Source organism: Abramis brama (assembly GCF_963993115.1).
Source record: "Abramis brama genome assembly, chromosome: 21".
In the NCBI taxonomy this organism is placed as follows: Eukaryota; Metazoa; Chordata; class Actinopteri; order Cypriniformes; family Leuciscidae; genus Abramis; species Abramis brama.
In genome coordinates, this window is record NC_139983.1 from 14,164,714 (window position 1) to 14,176,873 (window position 12,160).

The 12,160-nt window shown below is 34.3% G+C and overlaps 1 protein-coding gene across 1 annotated transcript in view; it reads right to left on the reverse strand.

The window, feature by feature from the left end:
- Positions 1 to 12,160, reverse strand: part of LOC311072038 (uncharacterized protein) — a 46,293-nt gene that overhangs the window by 20,439 nt on the left and 13,694 nt on the right. The window contains exons 20-54 of the mRNA XM_084096741.1: positions 10,826 to 10,873; positions 10,700 to 10,747; positions 10,482 to 10,529; positions 9,384 to 9,422; positions 9,253 to 9,294; positions 9,125 to 9,172; positions 8,853 to 8,891; positions 8,555 to 8,602; positions 8,416 to 8,463; positions 5,384 to 5,431; positions 5,202 to 5,249; positions 5,068 to 5,115; positions 4,845 to 4,892; positions 4,673 to 4,720; positions 4,544 to 4,591; positions 4,412 to 4,459; positions 3,673 to 3,717; positions 3,303 to 3,344; positions 2,974 to 3,021; positions 2,829 to 2,876; positions 2,581 to 2,631; positions 2,365 to 2,412; positions 2,199 to 2,240; positions 2,001 to 2,048; positions 1,869 to 1,916; positions 1,723 to 1,767; positions 1,573 to 1,614; positions 1,436 to 1,483; positions 1,223 to 1,264; positions 1,049 to 1,093; positions 887 to 931; positions 745 to 792; positions 603 to 650; positions 456 to 503; positions 330 to 375 (exon numbers count right to left, since the gene is read on the reverse strand). Of these exons, the coding sequence (XP_083952867.1) occupies positions 330 to 375; positions 456 to 503; positions 603 to 650; positions 745 to 792; positions 887 to 931; positions 1,049 to 1,093; positions 1,223 to 1,264; positions 1,436 to 1,483; positions 1,573 to 1,614; positions 1,723 to 1,767; positions 1,869 to 1,916; positions 2,001 to 2,048; positions 2,199 to 2,240; positions 2,365 to 2,412; positions 2,581 to 2,631; positions 2,829 to 2,876; positions 2,974 to 3,021; positions 3,303 to 3,344; positions 3,673 to 3,717; positions 4,412 to 4,459; positions 4,544 to 4,591; positions 4,673 to 4,720; positions 4,845 to 4,892; positions 5,068 to 5,115; positions 5,202 to 5,249; positions 5,384 to 5,431; positions 8,416 to 8,463; positions 8,555 to 8,602; positions 8,853 to 8,891; positions 9,125 to 9,172; positions 9,253 to 9,294; positions 9,384 to 9,422; positions 10,482 to 10,529; positions 10,700 to 10,747; positions 10,826 to 10,873 (1,621 nt within the window). The remainder of the gene's footprint in view (positions 1 to 329; positions 376 to 455; positions 504 to 602; positions 651 to 744; positions 793 to 886; positions 932 to 1,048; positions 1,094 to 1,222; positions 1,265 to 1,435; positions 1,484 to 1,572; positions 1,615 to 1,722; positions 1,768 to 1,868; positions 1,917 to 2,000; positions 2,049 to 2,198; positions 2,241 to 2,364; positions 2,413 to 2,580; positions 2,632 to 2,828; positions 2,877 to 2,973; positions 3,022 to 3,302; positions 3,345 to 3,672; positions 3,718 to 4,411; positions 4,460 to 4,543; positions 4,592 to 4,672; positions 4,721 to 4,844; positions 4,893 to 5,067; positions 5,116 to 5,201; positions 5,250 to 5,383; positions 5,432 to 8,415; positions 8,464 to 8,554; positions 8,603 to 8,852; positions 8,892 to 9,124; positions 9,173 to 9,252; positions 9,295 to 9,383; positions 9,423 to 10,481; positions 10,530 to 10,699; positions 10,748 to 10,825; positions 10,874 to 12,160) is intronic.

Genomic DNA, 12,160 nt, shown 5'->3' on the forward strand with positions numbered 1-12,160 from the left:
AAAAACACTAATTGGTCGATATTATGTATACTTTCGGTAAGTTGTACTGCATCTTTAAATAAAAAAGTAACAGGTGATCGGTTCACGTGCACTTGAACTGAGGCGCTCAGCGATCTGTCACGTCACATTTACAAGCGCCAAACGTATTTTTGTCTGAATTTCGTAATAAAATTGACGGAATCTAAGAGCTGAGAATTAGTTTAATATTAAAAGTACCTCTTTGCTCCGCAATTTTTCTGTGCGTGAGAAAATGGATGTGTGGCGTGAGAGCGTGTGAAAAGTGTCAATTGCGTGAGTCTCACGCTCAATGCGTGAGAGTTGGCAGCCCTGGTTCTGGTTTTGGTTCAGGTGCCTTTTCTTTAGCAGCTTCAGGCTCTATGAGACAGTATCACGTGATGAATGATCATCATGCAGTATAAATCAAAAATATATGATCATCTCATTCACATCTATACCTTTCTTTACAGGAGCTGCTTTAACCTTCTCCTTGATGACTTCAGCCTCTGAAAATAATAACATTTAGAGATTGTAAATAAGTAAATGGGATTAGCGGAAACTGAAAGAAGCATGAAAGAAACGTTAATAAAAATAGTAACTCTTACCTTTCTTCTCAGGGGCAAGTTTAGTTTTCTTCTTAATGACTTCAGCCTCTAAAATGATCAAAATATATAGAAAAAGTCAATTTGGCATTATCATTTTTGCACAGGATAATAATAATATTTTAATTGTTAAAGTAAACCGAACCTTTCTTCTCAGGGGCTGGTTTAGCTTTCTCCTTGATGGCTTCAGCCTCTACAATTATTATAACAAAATAATTTAAGCATTAGCTTTTGTCTTAAAGCTGGCTGGGGAAAATGTTTCGCATTAACATTACAAATGAACAAACCTTTCTTTGGTGTTGGCTTTGGTTTTTCTTTAGTTATTTCAGGTGCTGGAAAACAGAGCAGTAATTGAAAGGTCAGTCATAACAGCCTTTGCAGATATGTTATTTTATAATTGATACAGTGTCTCATAGTAAATAAAAGTGCTTTTCTATTTAAAGCTATACCTTCCTTCTCAGGAACTGGTTTTGCCTTTTCCTTCAGAACCTCGACTGTAAGGGTTACAAGGTAAATAATGTTTTTTAAGAAAAACTTGTAATGTAAAATATCTGTATGAGATTCGGTCTAATCTAGTATTCACTGTTGCAAATGTTGATAAAGAAAATACTGTATCTCACTACCTTTCTTTGGAGGTGCTGGTTTCTCTTTGAAAACATCAGGCTCTACAAAACAGACAGATATTTCACTTTCAATAATGTCAAGCAATTCAACTTCAATACAGCTTCAACTTCTGAAATAGAAGGATAAAGTCTCTCTCTATGGAAAAATTAAACAAACTGCTGATAAAATATGTAAAGTGTTTGGTAAATGATTTGAAACATTTAAGAAGTCACCTCTTTTGGGTTTTGTTTCAGGTGCCTTTTCTTTAGTAACTTCAGTCTCTATAAAATAGTTTTAATTTATGTCATGAAGGATTATTATACAGCGGAAAGCGACAGCATTTGCAGGATGATTTCATTGTCATCCATACCTTTCTTTACAGGAGTTGTTTTCTCCTTGATGACTTCAGCCTCTGAAATGGCAATGATACTTTAGCATTGTGTTTCAATGTCCTTGGCTAATTTTTATAAAAGCATAAAAGCACACATCAAGCTAAAATAATGATAAAAATAATAATAACCTTTCTTCTCAGGGGCTGGTTTAACCTCTTTGATGACTTCAGCCTCTGCAATGATGATAATATAAAAGTGAAGGGGATATATTTTCTTCTTTTAGTATTAATTTTCTTATATTTTGCATGGGGAAAATGTTGATTAATATACATACCTTTCTTTACAGGAACTGGTTTAGCTTTCTCCTTGATGACTTTAGTCTCTGAAATGGCAATGATGAGAAATATTTTTAATACAGTTAATGGTTTACAGTAGCATTATTGATTGCTAATGCTGTAAATCAAACCTTTTTTCTCAGGGGCTGGTTTAGCTTTCTCCTTGGTGACTTTATCCACTACATTGTGATGATGAAAACATCAAGAAAGCACAATATATTAGCATTATCTTAAAACTGGGTAGAAGACATTTGCTTGCCTTGAACAGCACCTAAAATTGTAATAGTTTACTGTAATACGTTATTATTCTCACAAATAAATGTGTGTACCTTTCTTTGTTGGCTTGGGTTTTTCTTTTGTTATCTTAAGTTCTGGTAAATATGGGATTTATTAAACATAAAAAATCTTGGAATATGACATGCATGAGTGTTGTCTAGTATTTATTTTTAAATGTTTGCAAAATGTAACAGCATATACTGCATACTAATGTAATACCTTTCTTTGGAGGTTCTGGTTTAGCTTTCTTTTTGGTAATTTCAGTCTCTAAAAAACAGAATTATATTTCAGTTTTAATCTTGTCAAACAGTTGAGCAAATACATAAATGTCTTTATAGCAGCTTCAGGCTCGGAAACTGTGATTAGAAATAAATTGTTACAACTTTGCAGTTGCCTTAAAATGTGTCATAAGACCCTTACAGAGAATATGTCTACCTTTCTTTGGTGCAGGTTTTGCTTTTGCCTTTTCAACTGCAACAGCAGGTTCTGCAAAACGTCAAGATATAATATCATAAGATTATATTTGCTTGAATATCTAATGGTTACTGTTATTTTACATTGTAAAAATTATTATTTCAATTATTTTTCAAAAAAAATCCCAGATTGCCAGGTTCGGATTAACATTTCCTGTTGTCTTTTAATCTTGTATAGCAATTATAATGTAATGAAAGACTCATTCATACCTTTCTTCACAGTGACAGGTTTACGTTTGTCCTTGGCAACTTCTGCCTCTGAAATATATATTATATGGAATATATTATTTAGAATATTAAAAAAACATTACACTTAAAACAAAACACTTTAAAAAAAACTATGCAGACAATTAACCTTTTTTGGAAGGTTCAGGTTTTGCTTTCTCTTTTGGAATTTTAGATTCTGTGAATGTATGGAAAAAACAACAGCATATTCAGTGTGGTGTTTCATGTACAATAAGTGTTCATATTCAGATAAAACTAATAATTAAAGACTTTCTCCTGATATCAACAGATGAAGTTTTAACTTGTGACTAGCAAGAAACAAACATTTGTTATCTAGTATAAACACCTTTCTTTACAGAAGCAGGTTTGGCTTGTCAAAAAAATGTCAAATCAATGTAGCAAAAAAAAAAAAAAAAAACATGAACACAAGAGTTGTTTTTCACATTTGCATTTAATTACCTTTCTTTGGAGGTTTCTTCTTCTCTTTAATAATTTCAGGCTCTGAAAATCAAGTCAAATCGCATGGTAAAATATTTATGTAGAGCTAATGTACATGCTTAAGTAATATAAAATATTCAGAAAGAACCTTCATCTTAATGGATTAGGATTTACAGTATAATATTTCAGAAAATCAGTGTTATGAAATTGATTACACTATCAGGATGTCTTACTATTACCCTCCATATAATTTGCCAAAATTTTACATTTAAACATATTATTATTATTATTATTATTATATTACATTATTATTATTACATAATTATAACTTATAGTATATATATATTTTAAATTATACTTTTAAGGAATATCAAATACTTAAGGAATGTACCTTTCTTTGGAGGAGCTGGTTTTGCCTTTTTAATTTCTTCAGCCGCTAAACATATCATGGAGAGAATTTATTTCTATATAGTAAAACGCAGTATGATATGTGAAAAACATATAGTAAGGGCCATGTTTAAACTGGCCACAGTGTGGTACCTTTCTTTACAGGAACTTCACCGAATATTATATGTAAACTAAATCTGGCTGTTGCATCTTTCTAATTAACTTATTAAAGAAATCTGAAAATAATATCTTGTTGAACGACAAGCCTATATTTCTCAACAGTCACAAGTTTAGCTGGCTCCTTGGTAACTTCATCCTCTATAAGTGTATCAGTTGAGACTGTACATCCAAATCTTATCTCTTACATTTTAGGAAGGAAAAAATGTAAAACTTTACTTAACGCCTTTATGTATAATTCATTATAAAGGTATTCATAATGTACGTTATAATGCATTATACCTTTTCATAATTAAACCAAAGTTAAAATGCATTATAATATTTGCAGATTCCTTGTTAAATCTGAAATTGTTTGTTTGCCATGTGTGAATGTATTATACTTTCTAAAGGCGTAACATAAGTATTATAATGTATTATAACTGTGGTTACAATTATTCATCATCATCATCATCATCATTCAATGCATTACAAGGAATAATTAATGCATTAAAATACTTTTATAATGCATTATAATATATTTTATAATGTTTTTAAATTTTTAGGTTTTTAAATACAGAGTACTGTACCTTTTTTAGCAGGTGTTGGTTTTACCTTCTCTTCAACAGCTTCAACCTCTGCAAGATTCAATCATTTTTCTGATGTGACAACCATTTTATAATATGCATGTTTAACGATAAAACCTATTGTATTCATTTTACCTTTCTTTGAAGGCTCTGGCATAGATTTTTCTTTGGAAACCTCAGGCTCTGTATATCAGTGGATGTTAGCAGTTAGCATCATATAAACATTGGGGGAAAAAGTACAATTTCAACAAAATCAAACTGCACCTTTCTTAACTGGGGCTGGTTTCGTTTTCTCCTTAGTAGCTTCAGTATCTGAAATTATCATAATTGCATGCCTTAGAAAGTAAAGTAACATTAAAAAACCTAACTGTTTGATAGGTATTGATGTCCTATCTTCAGGATATTTTGCCTCTGAGCAATATTTAAGTGTTTTTACCTTTCTTTGAAGGTACCGGTTTGACTTTCTCATCTACAACTGCAGGCTCTACAATTCAATGAAAACTAAGGGTTAAGCATCCTTAAATTTAAGAAAGGAAAATTACAAAAGTTCTTTTTTCACAGGAATGGTTGTTGGCTTCTCCTTGAACAAGATGCAGGTGTATATTTAATAAATATAAATTTTATATACAATATATGAGATTAAATCTTTCCATCTTTACCTTTCTTGGCAGTTGGTGGTTTTTCTTTCTCCTTAGAAACAACAGGCTCTGAAAATGAGTCCGCAGGCTCAGTCACACACACACAAAAAAAAGACTTTTAAATGAAATGCTGTGTTACTGTAAGTGCATCATACCTTTCTTCAAAAGGGCCGGTTTAGTTTTGTCCTTGGGAGCTTTTGCCTCTAAATTATTCAAATAACGAAAGAGAAAAGCATTTAAACTTGCTGATGTGTACTGTTCCTCTGAAACTAAAGTTTTGTTAAGATTTGAATTCAGTAGACCCACAGCTTTAATTCAGTTATCTAAAATCAAGCACCTTTCTTTTCTGGTGCTGGTTTTGCTTTGTCTTCCATTTTTTCAGCACCTGCAAGAAACAACAGAAAATATTTAAAAAAAAAAAAAAATCATAAAAATAAAAAGAACACTTTTCTGTAAAGCAAGGAAAGACTGAACAAAGTAACTGTAAACCAGTTGTCTCTGGTATAATGCCCTTTTCACAAGATGTAAAATAAGTCTCTGATGTCCCCAGAGTGTGTGTGTGAAGTTTTAGCTCAAAATACCCCACAGATATTTTTATATAACATGTTCAAATTGTCACTTTTTGAGGGTGAGCAAAAACGCACCGTTTTTGTGTCTGTTCCTTTAAATGCAAATGAGCTGCTGCTCCCGGCACAGGGGGAGGAGCTTCAACAGCTTGCACTCAGACTCACACACACATGCACTGAACATTTTAAAAACTTTTAGCCTTTTATGTTCAAACTAGAGTCAGACAATGATGGAGAGACTCAAGAAGAAGTGACAACATGTAGAATGCAACAGGACATTTCTGAATGGTTAGTTGGTGAATTTATGTAGCTGATGTGGAGTTATCTTCTATTCACTGATTAGCATATTCTGTCTTGATAATCTATAAATCATGTTCCAGGGGGCGGGGTTTATGTAAATTATAGGGTTGGTGATGTCACTAACCCGGGAGGAATACATACAACCGGCGTAGCGTCATAGAACGTCTCTGAAAAGGTTCACGCCCACTTTTAGGGGAAAACAAACCGGCGAGCGCCATACACAGTATCGGATTGAGGACGTGGCTCAGTAGCTACTCTAAATATAAAGACATAATATTATACATTTAAAGATGTTTACTTCTTAAAACCGAAGTAAAATCATTCACTGGCTACCTGGTGACTCGATGAGGTACGAGTAAATGTCTGGGTAAGACACTTCTGGCCACTGGGTGGGGTTGTTAGACCAATTTGACGCTGGTAGGGTCATGCCCAAATTAAGTTTATAAATGTATCGTTCACGCTCTATGGAAGGCAGGGTGGACATATAATTACTCGACATATTTCATCTAAGTGATTTCTGAAGTTATACACGTCTGCCGGCTATGTACGGACGTTGTTTTGTGCCGCTATTTTGTATTGAAGTCTATGGGAAGTCTGGTTTGTTTTCCCCTAAAAAGGGGCGGTTACGAAATTTACAGTTAAGTTCCCGGATGTGCCGGTGTGATGAAGTATCCGGTAACTCTATAGTGATGGGTCCGGGCTGAGGACCCAAGCAATCCGATTGGTTCAAAGCACGTTTTATGGGTAATCGCTTTAGTGCCTGGTTACAAATCATACAAAATCACTTTATTATAGAAGACGTTTGTACTACGTTATAACGAGTCATTAATGTATTTAATGTATTTTAAATTATACGTTTCATATACTAGTATTTAACCGAAGCTATAGATTGTGAATTTCTCTTTGTTAGTGTGATTTTTAGTTAGCTTAGATAGTAGCATAGCATACAGCTAACGTTATCCGAAGATCGTGCTATGAGCTTTACCTGATATTACTGCACTGATACTGCCTTAACGTATCACGAGAACAGATTTAGATCAGGCATACTACTGGCATACTAATTGGGTCCTCAGCCCGGACCCATCACTATAGACCAATTTCGAGCCTACGTCACAGTTACGTCACGGCGCTAGCTGGTGGCAAAACGAACGGAAAACTGGAGGCGGCCAATACAAACCAGCGCAGATTCGGCTACATAATAAGGAGCTTAAATTATTATTATTGTTATTAAATGTCATCTTGTTGTGTTATTGGGTGCAAGAATCGACTGAGTACAGGCTCCAATTTGAAATTTTATCGCATAATGTTTTCTAAATGATTGTGATTATTTGTGAATCATCTATGATTTTATACATTGTTTTGATTGATTGTGACTAACGTATAACAGTTACTTTTTGAAGAACCTGGTAATAAAGGGTAATCAAATACATAGTTAAAAAATGAATATGCTGTATCTGGAATTTTTATTTCTAGAAAATATTCACATCGTTAAAATTTCACCGTAATGTTATGTCACTCTTTACATTGTCGTCTTTGTGTCGGCGCTGGCTCGGCAGAACTGCGGATCGTAGGCTACCACACAAGTCTTGTACGTAACGTGACCAGCATTTAGTACAGTTATAGGCATCTAAAGATGTATATGCCCTCAGTTTCTCTTTACGCTCAGTTTCTCTATCAGGTAGGTGTACAAGTCAGGCCACTCAACCGGCGTTAGCGTTAATCCTCATCGTCCATCCATTGACTGAGCGTGTTCGTTAAAATTAACTTTTGCAAATAACAATCGCAGTCCTGGACAGTGAGTGACCTTGCACATTAAGATAAAATCGGATTTTCTCCAGTCATTATTAAAAAACAAGCTAACAAAACTTGCAAACTAACGTTAGTAAAGCGGCCAAAATGATCGTTCTGCCACCACCTAAGCTCCGCCCACACAAAAACGTCACCATGTTTACCAACTGAAAATTGGTCTATAGAGTTACCGGATACTTCACCACACCGGTTGTATGTATGTTGTGTAGTCTCTACCAGCCGTTTGTTGTAGTCCTTAAAAAACTATTTATTTAAAAGCAAATATCTCCCTTTGCTTTGAACTTATGCAGCCTGGTCTCATTGTTAATACGTAGGTATTAATACGTAATTTTCAAAAATTGAAAACGTACTTTTTTGTACGTTTGGATGTATGCTGAAACGTATAATATGGACGTATCTGCAACGTTTAAACGTAACATTATTACGTTTTTACAGCTAAAAAACGTAAACTATTTACAAATATTTCATATCATAAAGATCTGTATAATTTCCTTTTTACCATTTTATAGATTATAAAGATCTCTTAACCCTACTCCCACACCTAAACATACCCATTTTATTGACAATGTTAAAAGGATAAAACATAATGGACAGATATGTGTAGAGAAATGGCAGTTTTATTAACAATATAGGATTCAAAAATAGTTTAGAAAAACACTTCTCAAAAGAATTGGCCTTGCTTTAGTCTTGTTACCTTTCTTCGAGGGCTCTGGTTTGGCCTTCTCTTTGGAAAACTCTAGCTCTGTAAGTTCATCAACAACAGCAGTTTATGCCACATTAAAAAACACTGCATTTAGTTTTGAATGCCATCTATTGTTTGTGCAATGTCATACCTTTCTTTTTGGGAGCTGGTTTTACTTTTTCTACAGCAACGTCAGCTTCTAGAAGTGAATAAAAACAATTTTCTTTGAGTTCAGCTTATGAAAGAAGTGAAAAATGTACTTGCTCAATGCATATTTTTCAAACATTTTTCAAAGCTTAATAAAAATAACCACACTTTTTGCTTTAACAGTTTTGTTTTTGTGAATTCAGGTTGCAGTACTGCATGACATATGTTATATCATACAATAAAACTGATCTCAAGAAAATACTCAATGAGAAACAGAAAAAAATGTTGAATTAGATACAGACCTTTCTTCACAGGTTTAGCTTTTTCCTTAGAAACTTTAGCTGTAATATGAAATAAGACAATATGTCTCAATTAATCTTCAATTGTATTACCAGAGAAATTTACTTTTTTTTTGGCTTGTATCATCAATGTAGCCCGTATGGATTTTAAAATTGAATAAGGAAAGTTACAGCGTGCTTAACAACCCCAAAGTTATACAGAAAAGGATCTCTGACCCTTAAAGGACACGTTTCAGCCAAAAATATGTTTACAAAAGAATGTGCAAGCCTGGTACCTTTCTTTGAAGGTGCAGGCTTGACCTTTTCTTTAGTAACCTTAGGTTCTGGGAAGCATTTGAAACAAACTGTTCATTTAAGCAAAACATTATATATGGTAAAATACATATGCATACAAAAAAACTACCTTTCTTTACTGGCTTAGCTTTTTCCTTGACAGCATCAGCAACTAAACAGACAAAATATGTTATCTCTAATTCAAAAAAATATTTTTAACTATAAATGATAAACTGTTTGATTTTTACAAGGCAAGCATACCTTTTTCTTTAGGAGCTGCTTTTGCCTTTTCCTTGATATCTTTAGTTTTTTGAAAGAAAAAGTGAAATTTTATACTGATGTCTGAGCAAACAATCACCAACATGCACACCATCAATAACAGTGATTGCTAAGCAATAGTTCCCTTAAAGGAACACTATGTATCTTTTCAACCTTCATAATATATTTCCAAGACCCTTGTGATGTTACATCGACTTACAATAGGTTGAATGACGCGTCTGCCATAGCCTGACGGGGTCTGTATCGCTTTTACTGGCACTGCGTAACTTCGGGGTTCGGGTAGTAACCCAAGCACAAAAAGAACTACAAAATTCGACTGCAAATCCGTTTCGCAAAAACACATTTATGTGACCAGGTGTAAATGGAATCGTTTTGATAAATCAGAAATCCGATCTGAGAAAACGCATGAAGTGGCCAGTAAATAAATCTCTTATTTGCAAACTTGTTTGCATTCTATGTTGTATGTTGTTGCGCTTGCTTGTAGTATGTCATTTTTTTACATGCTGTTCATTCATCCATTGCTGATAATTAGACCAGTCCAATAATTTCCACATATGTCTAGCTAGCTTTCGATTATCAGAGCTGTTAACAGACTTGCTAACAAACACTCGTTTCTCTTACGTGTTTTTTGCGTTATGTTTTATTGCCTAGCTTGCCAGCTGAACTCAGGTGTTGTGAGGTGTATTTATCACGTAGTCCTGAGGGATATCAGACGACGCTGTTGGGGGGTGGGGGGGTGGAGGGGTATTTACGACGGTGCAAGTATTCCAAAGCGACTCTAGGGGTCGCTGTTTGACAAAAACACAATTTCTTTTAACAACATTTAATCATCATTCAGACCTATATTATTTACTTTATTCATTGAAACACAAAATTATGTTATGCAGAATGCCAAAGCTAATCTTTCTGACAATTGAAAAAAAAAAAATACCATAAAAGAGCATACCAGTATAAATGTATACCAGACAACTCATTCTGGGTTAATGATTCCATGAAGTCCATTTGTCAATTTATAGTTTATCACTAATAGAGTTTATCACTATAATCTAAAATACGTGAATACTTCAGACTGGAAAATACCTTTCTTTCCAGGATGTGGTTTAGGTTTCTCCTTCACAACTTCAGCCTCTTCAAAAGACAAAAACAAGAGTGGCAAATAATTACATCATTAAGCTTACAGCAAAAAAAACCAGTCAGTTTTCTAAAAACTGCATCATCGTTATTTCTGGACAAAAGAAAGTATACAAAATTGTAATAGCTGTTTTCATACGAGAGACCTTAGATATGCATTGTGATACCTTTCTTTGAAGGAGCTGTTTTGGCCTTTTCTTTTGTGACTTTAGTCTCTGCAAATGAGTGAAGAACAATTAAGAGAACTTAAATTATAGCAAATATGAAAAATAGAATATGGATGTGAATCATACCTTTCTTTACAGGGGCTGCTTCATCCTTTTCTTTAGAAACAACAACCTCTGAAATGGAGACAAAAGATTTTTAAAAAATGCAATCACAGTCATGTGAAAAAGAAAGTATACCCTTTTAAATTCTATGGTTTTATGTATCATGCAGGACATAATAAAATAATCATCTGGTCTTTAGCAGGTCTTAAAATTAGGTAAATAAAACCTCAAATGAACAACAACACATGACTTATTACACCGTGTCATGGTTTATTTAACAAAAATAAAGCCAAAATGGAGAAGCCATGTGTGACAAACTTAGTACACCCTATGAATTAATTGCTTTTAGAACCACCTTTAGCATCGATCACTTGAAGTAATAATTTTCTATGTGACAGAATCAGTCTCTCACATCGTTGTGGAGGAATTTTGGCCCACTCTTCTTTACAACGTTGCTTCAGTTCAATGAGGTTTGCGGGCATTTGTTTATGCACAGCTCCCGCCAAAGGTCCCGCCACAACATTTCAGTAGGGTTGAGGTCTGGACTTTGAACGGGCCAGTGCAACACCTTGATTCTTTTCTTTTTCAGTTTCATTCTGTTGTAGATTTGCTGGTGTTCTTGGGATCGTTGTCCTGTTGCATGACCCAAGCTGTAGCTCTAGGACAGATGGCCTCACATTTGACTTCAGAATACTTTGGTATACAGAGAAGTTTATGGTCGACCCAATGACTGTAAGGTAACCAGGTCCTTTGGCTGCAAAATAAACCCAAAATCATCACCCCTCCATCAGCGTGATGGACAGTTGGTATGAGGTGCTTGTGCTGATATACTGTGTTTAGTTTTCGCCTAACTTGGCGCTGTTCATTATGCCCAAACATCTCCACTTTGGTCTCATCTGTCCAAAGGACATTGTTCCAGAAGTCTTGAGGTTTTTTTTTTGTTTTTTTTTGTTTTTTAAACCTTTATTTTTACAGGCAAGTCATTAAGAACAAGTTCTTATTTACAATGGCGGCCTGACAAGTGGAATAACCACTTAGGGAAAGGGAAAAAGGGCTAAAATAAATACATTAAATACATACAAGATACAGTTTAAAACACAACACAGTAGACAACAGACACTTATAACCAGCTAAGTGTACAGGTACATAGAAGTGATAATGGATGATAAAAAATAATAACTATGTAGAGAAGCAACTGCATATATCCGTGAACAAGGATGATATAATAGTTTTGAAGGATGCAATTGAAATGAATGTCTCCAGTTTGAGAATATTTTGCAGAGTGTTCCAATCGCGAGCGGCAGCAGATTGAAAAGATGCAAGACCAAAGGCAGAGTTGGTTTTGGGAACGCTTAATTG